Consider the following 12,437-nt stretch of genomic DNA (forward strand, 5'->3'; position numbering starts at 1 on the left):
TTGACAATTTGAGTTCCTCTATAGGTCCCGAGCGCCTGTCGAACCCGGTTTTTCTCATGAGCCCTCATGTATTTTGGCCTCGATCTACTCTTCGATCATTCTGAGGTGTATTATGCCTTGATATGTTCCTTCTATCTTCGACGTACAATTGATATCTTTCCTTGTTGAATCTTGGTCCCTGTGTTTGAGTCCCTGGGGGGCTTGGCTGCAAATCTGTTAGGATGAATTGAGCCCGAAGGGGCTCCCAACTGGTCATCCTCGACCCTAATTTTTGACTGATAATGATTGTGCACATCTAACCATATCACAACGAGATATTCAATAAAGTTCTACTTCAGCTGTCGAGATGCAATCAAGCTTTTTTCGTTCAAAACCTTGCATAAAGGCCTGAACTGCCCAGTCATCGGAGACCGGTGGTAATTCCATCCTTTCCATCTGAAACCGGGACATGAACTCCCTTAGTATCTCGTCATCCCTTTGTTTTATTTTGAAGACGTTCGATTTTCTTGTGGCCACCTTTATAACCCTGACATGTGCTTTCATGAGCGCATCCGCCAACATAGCAAATGAATCTATTGAGTTAGGAGCTAAGTTGTAATACCATATCATAGCCTTTTTTGATAGTATTTCCCCAAACATTTTCAATAATACTGACTCGATTTCATCGTCATTCAAGTCATTTCCTTTGATTCCACAAGTGTATGAAGTAATATGTTCGTTAGGGTCAGTTGTTCCGTTGCATTTTGGTATATCAGCCATGCAAAGTTTCTTGGGAATGGACATCAGAGCCGCACTTAGGGGAAAGGTTTTTGTATGAATTTTTTGGCATTTAGACCTTTCAAAACTAGAGGTGCTCCCGGTATTTGGTCTACCCGGGAGTTATAAGTTTCCACCTTTTTATCGTTGTCTTCTATCTTCTTTTCTCCTGACTCGATTCTTTTAGTTAGTTCTTCGAGCATTTTCATGATTGTGGTGTTAGTCCCCGAGCCGCTTTCGTCGGGCCTTTCTAGCGCTGGCTCGTGCCGGGCGTTTACTGGTTCAGCAGTATTAGGAGTTCTATTCTGACTCTGAAGTTGAGCGATGACGACTTGCTGAGCTTGCAGCATCTCGAATATCACTTGGAGGCTGACTCCTCCTTCTTCCATCCCTCACGTTTCCTGGCCTCCTGCTCGGGCTTCCCTATGTGCGTTCCTTGCGGGGTCTGTGCATGTGTCCCTGTTCAGAGCGTTGTGCGAACTGATATTAACTGGCTCCACGTTTGACACTCCTTCAGAGTTTATAGGTGGTACACCGACCCCTATACCGCTATTTTCTCCAAGACCTTCGTCCTCGTGAATAGGTGCATTCTATGTGCTAGACATGTTTAAGCCTGAAACCAAAGAATCTTTGACAAGAAAAAGTGTAAAGAATAACGTGTGTTATCAGAAAACTAGCACTAAAACAATCACTATTATCTTTAGCCCCACGGAGGGCGCCAAATTGTTTACCTCGAAAAATGAGGGTAACAATTAAATGTAGTTTGTGATTTTAAAGATATATGTTTTATTCTAATACTAGTGAATATACAAGTAGTATTAAGTTTAAATAAGAAGAATTGATGAACCAAACCAGTCTTGCTATAACGATGGAGACCTCGAGCTTGGCTTTCTTGAGGACCTCGAGGTTAGCTAAGAACAATGAAGTACGAATAACAAAGTAAAAACAATAAAGCTGAAGAACACTTGTTGAGCACGTTAAACAAGAAAAATATAGTAGAATATTCTATTGCAATGAATAATGTGAAATGATAATGATTGAGGTCCCCTTTATATAGGAGGAGAAAACCCCAAGATAGTACATTCCTAATTGAGGTATAGAATTCTATTGGTACAGGTGTATAATAATCTAGTACGGACTTGTACAATTTCATACAAATCTTATCCTTTAATTTATGCCCTGATCCATGTGTCCTAGAGAAATTCCCGCTCTTTCTTGATTGCCCTCGAGAATGTACTGCCCTCGATGAAGGTCGCACCAGGTCTTCGATTTGCTTCCCGAGGTGCGTGTCTTCCAACCGGGTCTGACCTTTACCTCGAGTCGCCCGGACTTGGACTCATAGACCAATTTAAGGCTTCGAAATCAGACTTCTTGATTTTGACCGTATACACTGATATATAGAGAAATATGGCCTACTCTTGCTTTGAGATTGTGTCTTCATCTTATGGCAACAAAATGGATTGTCATAAGCAGTGGCGACACTAGGAATTTTCTCAAGGGCTTTCAAATTTAAAAGAAGTGAAAAAAATTTGCGACAAAAGGTGTTCAGTACGTGTTATATACCTCTAAAACGTAATATTTTACCTATATAGACAGTGTAAATTTTCGACGAAAGGTGGTTAGTTGACCACCGTTAGGACCATGTGGCTTCGCCACTGGTCATAAGTACAACAACAACAAATTCAGTGTAATCCGACAAAGTGGGGTTTGGGAGGGGTACAGTGTACTCGGACCTTACCCCTACCTTGTGTAGGTAGAGAGGCTGTTTCTGAAGTCTTCATCTTATGAAGATTGCTATATATGTACATGGGTCTGATTATGTGGTGTAGATGGTGGCACCGGTGGAGGAGAGGGTGGAGATATTGGTTATGGAAGAAGTAGGGGAGGGGAGGAGGTAAAATGGGTTGGGTGCAGTGAGGTGGCATGCCATGTGATATTCACCTCACCAGAACGTGGGATTGGGCTTCCATATTAGACAGTTCTAATGGAGGAGGGGTATATGCGAACAGTATAATGGAGGGTAAATCTAGAGCTTTCCACATAGTAAAAAGGCAATTTGACCCTTTTTCCTTTAAAGTAATAGTACTGTTTTGAGCATGTGACTATGCAATTAACATTTGAATGCTCAAGTTAGATGTGCTATAGGTGTTCAGTATACTACTTGCATACAAGAGTTGTTCCCAACATTAATAGAGTATTTACCTTATAAAGGAAAAAATGGTGTTTTATTTCATGTTTGAGGTTAAACGAAAAAATAGTAGTAGTAATATTTTTGACATTGATAATCCTAAATCCTTCAGGACAAGAGAGTTATAGCAAAAAGAACTTCACCTTCTGAGATCGAAGTCGACTAGAGCTGATCAGATCACCTTCTTTTTTATTGGATTCTGCAAACTTATGGGAGAGGGTCTAATTTATAGCACAAATTAGCTCCAAGTGTGTCATCAAACCAAGATTTAGTCATCAAATCTTTAAGAACTCAAAATCACCAAAGTTGTGATTTTTCAAGATTGGTCTACAAGAGGTAACCGCACAACCCAAACCTTGTTATTTTTGTATAAATACATTTGTGGGATGATGATTTTGGTGTAGAAAATGTATTTAATCATATCGTTGAGAAAGCCCTAGAAACTGGTGTTCTTGAAGTGAAATAAATAATTGGAAATGACGATGAATAGTGACTCTTGGATGAAATATGGGTTACTACTATTCCCAATAGTGTCGTTAGCTTGATTTGAAGTTGTAATATGTAGAGAACACTGTTCGAGCTAGAGTTAGTTTGAAGAGGTGAAGGGCTTAGGGTTAACTTCGTCTTACCTCAAGTTAGAGTTGACTTGAAGGGGTGCAACAGTCGAGTGATTGTTGGGGTGAGGCTTAGAGTCAGTCTTACATAACAGAGTTGTAATCTGAATTTGCTTGCTGTTATAGTGGAGTTGAGTTGAATCTTACAAGATCTTGGTTTTTACACTTTTGAGTCGAGTGTTTTTTCACGTAAAAATCTCGTATTTTTTGCTTTAATGCTCTTTGTTATAGTGGAATTGAGTTGAATATTGTAGTTTTTACACCTAATTCACCCTCGTCTTGTGTCGTATAGGTGCATAAGATAACACATGGAAATCATCAAATGTACTTTTGACTATTACTGGATAAATCTTTACTAGAGCAGGGCCTGTCCCTGCTTGTTTCAGTAGGTTATAAAGGTGAAGTTGATTTGGCATATTATAAATCAGTAGGTGGAGACCATTGCCATATTTAAATGGCAACTTGCAATTTAATTAAGTCCTAGGAAACAATTGTTTTAAAAGACCACCCATATTGTCTGTTATGTACTTTGTACTACTATTTGTCATATTTTATTTTATTATGTGGACTGTGGAGTATCAACTTTATTGAAAACTGCTATGTAGCTAAGTTCTAGGATGCTATGTCAGTAAAATTAACAATTAGTAGTATTTAATAAATGACCACTTCAATTGATATACTTAGTAGTAGTTGTCAAACTATTCTATCATTTTGATAACTTTCAACAAATTTCTTCAATCGCAAATCCTGTATAGATCTCTGAAGAAACTTTGCAGAAGTAACAAGAGAAATGGCTGCTTATGCTGCAGTAACTTCTCTGATGGGAACGATACACCTGATTTCACAATCCAACTTAGACCTGCAGGACGGTCATAAAGAACACTTAAAATTACTCTACGAGAAGGTTGGCTCTCTGCTAGAGTTTCTTGACACTAATTCTGATGACGGATCAATGAAGGATTTGCAAGAAAAGGTAAAAGATCTTGCACATGAAGTAGAAGACAAAGTTGAATCACACATTCAAAGAGAGGCGCAGAAGAAGCTTCTTAAGATGTTGCAACGAGTCTTTCATCTTCCAACAAAGGCACATGAAAGGCTTCTTAAGATTTTGCAACGAGCTATAGAAGCCATTGATTCTATCAAAGAAGAGCTTTTCAAGCAGAGGGAGAATAATAATATGCAAGCAGGAAATAGTTCACTTGGTGGTTCTAATTCACCAGAATCTCATGTTTCTACACTTGAGAATAACATGGTGGGGTACAATGATGAACAAGCGAGCATGCTGCGTCAACTTACTGGAGACTCACGTCAACTGGAAGTCATTTCCATTGTTGGTATGGGAGGCATAGGCAAGTCAACTTTTGCTAAAAGAGTGTTTTCTGATCCCTCAGTTGTGGGCTTCTTTGATGTTCGTGGATGGGTTACTGTGTCCAAGGACTATAGTATAAGAAAGATGCTTCTATCCCTCCTTCAAGATGCCGGGGTGGAGCTTGATAAGGTAAGCGATGAAGAACAAGCAGACGACTTGCAGGAAAGCGATGAAGAACTAGATCACGTGCAGAAAATCAATAATGCACTTGCAGATCGCTTGCAAAAAAGTTTAAAAGGTAGGAGATATTTGATTGTTGTGGATGACATATGGAGCACGGATGCCTGGGATGAGATTAAACTATGGTTTCCAGAATACAATAATAGAAGTCGGATATTATTGACTACTCGAGACATGAAGGTTGCTCAATATGCTAGCTTTCCTGAGGATCCTTTTCCGATGCGTTTCCTGGATCCAGAGGAAAGTTGGAATTTGTTTTGCCAAAAGGCATTTGACAAAAAAACTTGCCCGATTGAACTTAAGAATGTTGCAAAGGAAGTTGTAAAAAACTGCAAAGGGTTACCACTAATGATTTCTGTGATTGCAGGGACTCTCTCTAGCAAGAGGACACTGGGCGAGTGGAGGAAAGTAGCTGAAAGTGTGAGCTCCTTAGTAAACCTTGACGATTATCAACGTTGCTCAGGAGTGCTCGCTTTGAGCTACAATCATCTTCCTTCACATTTGAAAGCGTGCTTTCTGTATTTTGGAGTTTTCCCGAAAGCTAGCGACATTTCTGTGAAAAAGTTGATGAGATTATGGGCTGCGGAAGGACTCTTCGAGCTAAAGGGGCTTGAGGGATTGGAAAAAGTGGCTGCTTATCTTTTACATGATCTTATTGATAAAAGTCTAATCATTGTTAGCAGGCGAAGTATTGATGGCAAAATCAAGACTTGTAGGATTCACGATCTTCTTCATGATCTATGCTGGAGAGAAGCTGAAAGCAATAGTATTTTGTACGTTGTAAATGACGTACCTTATGGAGGACCAAGAAGGTATTTTCCTCAAGGTCGTAGGTGGGTGTCACTTCATTTAGCGGGAGGTTATTATCCTACCCTTTTCAGTGCTCTTAGTTATAACAAAACGCGTTCCATTCATTTTTATGCTGATCCAGTTTATAATCTACAACTGGAGCATTTCAAACTTCTTAGAGTATTGGACTTGGAGGCCACGGAATTCCAATATGGTTTCCCTGGTGAAATATTACGCCTAGTTTGTTTAAGGTATTTGGTTATGAAGATCGATGAGATCTCTGAACATATACCGATTTCCAATCTTCAGAATTTACAAACTCTTGTTATATTTACTACATCGCGGAAGGGGTTTATAAATTTACGTGATGGAATTTGGGACCTGTCTCAATTAAGGAATCTCAATTGTTCAAGGATCTTTTTGTACCCTCCTCGGAATGTATCTCCTAATGAAGTTGAGTACCCGATTTTGGAAAACTTGCAAAGTGTTTGTGGGTTGAGTTCTTCTTGTTGCACGAAAGGAATATTTAAAGGGATTAAGAAAGTGAAAAAATTGGGGATTTCTTGCAACAGTTATACCGAGTCTGAATGGCTAGCTAATCTTAACTATTTACATGAGCTTGAGACACTAAGTATTGCGTCGTCATCCTACTATGGTTATGTTTATTCAGATTTCAGGCTTCCATGTCCAGGTTCTTTCCCACCAAATCTCAAGAAGTTGACACTTTGTGGTACTCGGCTCTCATGGGAGGACATGACGATCATTAGCAAGTTGCCCAAACTCGAGGTGCTCCAATTGAAGGAAGATGACTTTGCACGTAGTTTGTCTGTGGGAGAGAGAGTCTGGGAAGTAACAGAGATGGGATTTCCCGAATTGAAATTCTTGCTCCTTGAGAAGTTGATTCTTGATTATTGGAGAGCCACTGATGATTATTTCCCATGCCTTGAGCATGTAATTATCAAAAATTGCCGTCACTTAAAAGAGATTCCTCAAGGATTTGCAGATAGTATGACTCTGAAACTAATTATGTTACAGGGATGTTCTCCTTCCGTTGTGACATCTGCTGACCGGATCCAGAGAGAGCAATTAGAGTGTTCAGGAAGCGACATGCTTAAAGTTTATGCCGTTGATACAAGGGGTAAGTAAAATAATCTACAATGAAATTTCAACATCCATTATATGTTTGGCTAATCTATGAACTGTGTTAAACCATTAGATGAGAATTGTCATGTGGAGTGTGATATTAGTTTTGTGCATAACTGCTATATTGTTCGAGTATAATAAGATATGCAACTCGCAAAGTTCATAAGGTCTATTACATCTTAGTATTTGTATTGAACTCGTTCATTCATATTTTCATTTTGCAATGCATGAATCATTAGCCAAATAGAAAAGGACGCAACCTGGAAGTGCAGACTAAAAAATGGCTAGTAAAGTTCAAGATCCACTTATGTAAGAGAAGCAATGTGAAACAATACTTATTGTGAAATTTTTTGTACTGTTAGTGTGAAACAAAGAATATTCTGCACCTTTACTGAAGTAGAAATGAAATAATTCATTTTTGTTATATTCACTTTCAAGGGCTTTCCACAATTGTAACTTAATGTTTGAGTGTACCTTGTGTACTTCAGCCAAATAATGTGGCGATGAGGTCTCAATTCAAAATTTTGGGACAGTTGGTTATAGAATCTGTTGCCAAATTAGGTAAATGAAATAGAAATTCGCTCCTTGCATCTGTCATAAGCAGCTGATATTTTAAACAATGGTTGTGTGTTTGATGTTATATATGTTAAATCTGTGAAATATGTGTAATAAGTATTGAGTTTTCAAATCTAACAATCCCTTACTGTATTCACTTTACACTTAACTGAAGATTCACTTGTAATGGCAATTGTACACAGATTCAGATCAAGATTAGTGAGAAGCAAGTTGGCAGAGTTCATGGTGGACTAGGCATCAGGAATTTGAAGGATCATAGCAAGGCCCTCAAGATGAAATGGCTATGGAGGTATTCACAAGAGCCTCAAGCATTATGGGGTAATGTGATCAAAGCCAAATATGGTGAGGAAGACAATTGGACAACAAAGGAAGTAAATACAGCATATGGAGTTAGCTTATGGAGATCCATCAGGTCACTCTGGCCTATTCTAAAGAACAACTCATCCATTAAAGTGCAAGATGGCAATAAAACCTCCTTCTGGAAAGATAACTGGCTGGGAGATGGTTGCTTAAAGGATCTCTTTCCCATATGTTTGTTCTGGCACAACATCAACATAACACTGTGGCTGAAATGTGGTCCCCTCAAGGATGGGCACTTGTTTTTAGAAGAAGCTTAAATGATTGGGAGGTGGACAGAATGATGGAATTCTACAAACACCTGGAAAGATTCATAGATTTACAGAGTGGGGTGGACACACTAATGTGGCAAGGACATAAAAGTGGTTTTTATAAGGCGAATGCAGCATACAAGATACCGAACCAAGCTAACATGCAGATTAACAACTAGCCTTGGAAGCATATATGGAAAACAAAGATTCCATATAAGGTAGCGTGTTTTTCTTGGTTACTAGCAAAGGAGGCTGTTCTGACGCAAGACACTCTTATAAAGAGAGGAATTCAATTGTGCTCCAGATGTCACTTATGTGGAGAAGATGTTGAGACAGTTAGGCATCTATTTTTACATTGTAAGATAACTGACCAGTTATGGAAGATATTTATTAACCTCAGGGGCATAGCTTGGACAATGCCTAGTAAGATTACTGAAGTTCTTTTCAGTTGGGATGAAGCGGGAACTGGAGCAAGAGACAGAGACAGATGGTGAACAGTCCTAGCATGTATTTGGTGGATGATATGGAAAGAGAGGAACTCCAGATGTTTTGATGAGAGAAGTAACTAAGATCAAGCTTAATTGTGTTTTGCTTTTTTGCTTTTTTGCTTTTTTGCTTTTGGTGTAAACAAATCTTCACAGAAGATATAGTTTCAATTCTAGATGTCCTAGGATCTTGTTAGGGCCGAGGAGAAAGTTTTCTTTACTTGGGTATTCCACTTGTAAATATGGCGCCACTACAGACCTTGTACTGATTTTTTTTAATAATATTCAATATGTTGCCTTTTCAAAAAAAAAAAAAAAAAGATTAGTGAGAAGCAACGCAGGAAGATACAGACAAGATTTAGAGACAGATTCCAAGGAAGAAAGAGGAAGACGAGCATTTCAAGAGTGGCGATGGAATGGAATAATGAGATTGTGCGGTTAATCTCCAGATTTTAGGGCGTATGTTGCGGAAGCCAAATGTATATAGTGTGAATAAGTCACAACTACTATACCAAAAATTATGACAGCCATCAAATAATAAATAAGACAATAAAACAACAATAAAAGGAACACCAGAATTTACGAGATTCGGCTAATTTTGCCTACTCCTCGGATACAACCAATATTTTATTCCACTCCAAAAATACAAGTGAAATAATACTAAAGAGAGAAGATACAAATGCCTTAAGAAGATATGAAGGCAAATGAGAAGTGTGTTTAAATCCTAAACATTAGACCTTCTTTTATAGGGGGAAAAATCCCCCCAACTCTTCTCCCAACCGATGTGGGACTTTGACATTTTTCCAAACTTCAACAAATCTCCACCTTGACAAAATTCCACATCTTCAATTCTCTCTCAATAACAAATTTTGGTTGTGTCTTCATCTTCAATGTTCAACAATGTTGATCAAATCCAAACAATGTTGAAACTTGATCGTAGTCACCACTTTTGTCAGCATATCAGTAGGATTCAATGTAATATGAATTTTCTTCATCGTGACTCCACCTTCTTCTATGATTTCTCGTACAAAATGATACCGAACATCAATGTGCTTCGTCCTTGCATGATAAACTTGGTTCTTCGCTAATTGAATAACACTTTGACTATCACAAAAAATTGTGATACCTTTTTGTTCAACACCAAGCTCCTTTAGCAATCCTTGAAGCCAAATTGTCTCATTCACAGCCTCTGTAATAGCCATATACTCTGCCTCTGTGTAGACAAAGCAACTGTTGACTGCAAAGTAGACTTCCAACTAACTGGTGCCTTTGCAAAAGTAAACACATAACCAGTAGTTGATCTTCGTTTGTCCAGATCACCCGCAAAATCTGAATCACAATATCCAACTACAGACTGATTGTCTTCCTACTCAAAAACTAACCCAACATCTACAATATTATGAATATACCGTAGAATCCACTTCACAGCTTGCCAATGCTCCTTTCCTGGATTATGCATATATCTGCTAATAACTCCAACAGCTTGTGAAATGTCAGGTCTCGTACAGACCACTGCATACATCAAGCTACCAACAACATTTGCGTATGGTACCTTTGACATATACTCTCGTTCAGCTTCATCCTTTGGCGACATAGTAGTACTCAGCTTAAAATGGGGAGCACGTGGAGTACTAACTGGCTTAGTCTTGTCATCTATGCCAAAACGTTGTAGTACTCTCTTCAAATATTCTTTCTGAGATAAATAGAGTTTCTTTGAACGTCTATCTCTTATTATCTCCATGCCAAGAATTTTCTTTGCCTCACCCAGATCCTTCATCTCGAACTCCTTCTTCAGTTGAATCTTCAACTTATCAATTTCTTCCGAATTCTTGGAAGCTATCAACATATCATCAACATATAGGAGAAGATATACAAAGGAACCATCTTTAAGCTTGCACAAATACACACAATGATCGTATTTGCTTCTCTTGTACCATTGCCGCAACATAAACTCGTCAAATCGCTTGTACCATTGTCTAGAAGATTGTTTCAATCCGTACAATGATTTTTCAAGTTTGCATACCATATTTTCTTTTCCAGCAACTTTGAATCCTTCTGGCTGAGTCATGTAGATTTTCTCCTCCAAGTTTCCATGTAAAAATGCAGTTTTTACATCCATCTGAACTAGTTCCAAATCCAATTGTGCTACCAAAGCCAACATAATTCTAATGGAGGAATGTTTTACAACTGGAGAAAACACTTCATTGTAATCAATTCCCTCCTTTTGAGCATATCCTTTGGCCACCAATCTTGCTTTGTAGCGAACATCTACTTGGTTAGGAAATCCTTCATTCTTTGCAAATACCTATTTGCACAGGAGATTGGCCAATCTTCATGTATGATTCTGATGAAGGGACTGTATTTCATCATTCATGACAATCCTCCACTTATCTTCTTCTGAACTTTGGACTTCGTTTTTATAAGTGGTAGGAACATCATCAGCTACATGTTTCTATGAGACGAACATGTTTCGTTATTGTTCTTTTTGGCCTGCTGGTTGCTATTGATTCAAGTTGTTGTTGAGGTTCCTGAGTTGGAATCTCCTCTACTGGCTCTCCTTCCAGAGGGTAATCTTCATTTGTTTCCTACTCTGCTTCTTGTGTAGGAAAAATAAATTTTCCCTCAAACTCCACCTACTTAGAAGCACCTTCATTTTGTTTGGTATCTTCTGTTACCGTATTTACCATAGCAGATTCATCAAAGGTAACATCCCTACTGAATATTACTTTCTTTGTCATAGGACACCATAAGCGATATCCTTTGACTCCAGAAGTAATTCCCATAAAAATAGCCTTCTTTGCCCTTGGATCCAATTTTGACTCTGTCACATGATAATATGCAGTTGAGCCAAACACGTGCAAAGAGTCATAATCTACAGCAGGCTTTCCATACCATTTTTCAAATGGTGTCTTGCCATCAATAGCAGCAGATGGTAAGCGATTAATGAGGTGTCATGCATATGTAACTGCCTCAGCCCAAAATTCTTTGCCCAAGCCAGCATTGGACAACATACACCGTACCTTCTCCAACAAGGTCTGGTTCATACGTTCTGCCAATCCATTCTGTTGTGGTGTATGTCTGACAGTGAAGTGTCGGACGATGCCATCATTTTGACAGACCTTATTGAAATGATCATTTTTGTATTCACCTCCATTGTCTGTGCGAATACACTTGATCCTCTTGCCTGTTTGATTCTCCACCATCGTCTTCCATTTGAGAAAAATTCCCAACACTTCATCTTTGCTCTTCATTGTATACACCCATACTCTTCGGGAAAAATCATCAACAAAGGTTACAAAATAGTGCTTCCCACCCAATGAAGGTGTTTTGGAAGGACCCCAAACATCAGAGTGTACATAATCCAAAATGCCTTTAGTATTATGGATCGCTGTACCAAATTTAACCCTTGTCTGTTTCCCTTTAACACAATGCTCGCAAAACTCCAAGTTGCAAGCCTTGACTCCTTTTAACAATCCTTGATCTGATAAAGTTTTCAAGGATTTTCCTCCAGCATGTCCCAAGCGCATGTGCCATAGCTTGGTTGCTTCTGCCTCTTTGTCGTCACTGGATGTCACTGTCGCTGTCCCAATAACTGTACTACCACGATACCGGTGCATATTATTGTTCTTCCGATTAGCCTTCATTACCACTAGTGCACCGGAACATACTCTCATCACTCCATTTTCTGCAATGATTTTAAATCCTTTTGATTCTAGGGCTCCTACAGAG

General features: G+C 38.8%; 1 protein-coding gene across 3 annotated transcripts; it reads left to right on the forward strand.

Moving 5' to 3' along the window:
- The first annotated feature begins 1,745 nt into the window (after positions 1–1,745).
- LOC107778085 (putative late blight resistance protein homolog R1B-16) lies at positions 1,746–9,028 on the forward strand. Of its 3 annotated transcripts, none has more exons than XM_016598271.2 (3): positions 1,746–3,280; positions 4,314–7,034; positions 7,798–9,028. In XM_016598271.2, the coding sequence occupies exons 2-3, from the start codon at positions 4,349–4,351 to the stop codon at positions 7,812–7,814; spliced, it is 2,703 nt and encodes a 900-aa protein (XP_016453757.2). In that variant the 5' UTR covers positions 1,746–3,280; positions 4,314–4,348; the 3' UTR covers positions 7,815–9,028. The 3 variants fall into 3 exon arrangements, with proteins under 3 accessions (XP_016453757.2, XP_016453758.2, XP_016453756.2); XM_016598272.2 differs by having other exon boundaries at positions 4,368–7,034; XM_016598270.2 differs by lacking the exon at positions 1,746–3,280 and having other exon boundaries at positions 3,955–7,034; positions 7,798–9,022.
- The last annotated feature ends 3,409 nt before the right edge of the window (positions 9,029–12,437 follow it).

The sequence above is a fragment of the Nicotiana tabacum genome, chromosome 5 (genome assembly GCF_000715075.1).
Source record: "Nicotiana tabacum cultivar K326 chromosome 5, ASM71507v2, whole genome shotgun sequence".
Lineage (NCBI taxonomy): Eukaryota > Viridiplantae > Streptophyta > Magnoliopsida > Solanales > Solanaceae > Nicotiana > Nicotiana tabacum.

What these genes read in the sequence shown, in the direction of transcription:
- LOC107778085 (XM_016598271.2), top strand. Translation starts at nt 4,349, where the DNA reads ATGGCTGCTTATGCTGCAGTAACTTCTCTGATGGGAACGATACACCTG.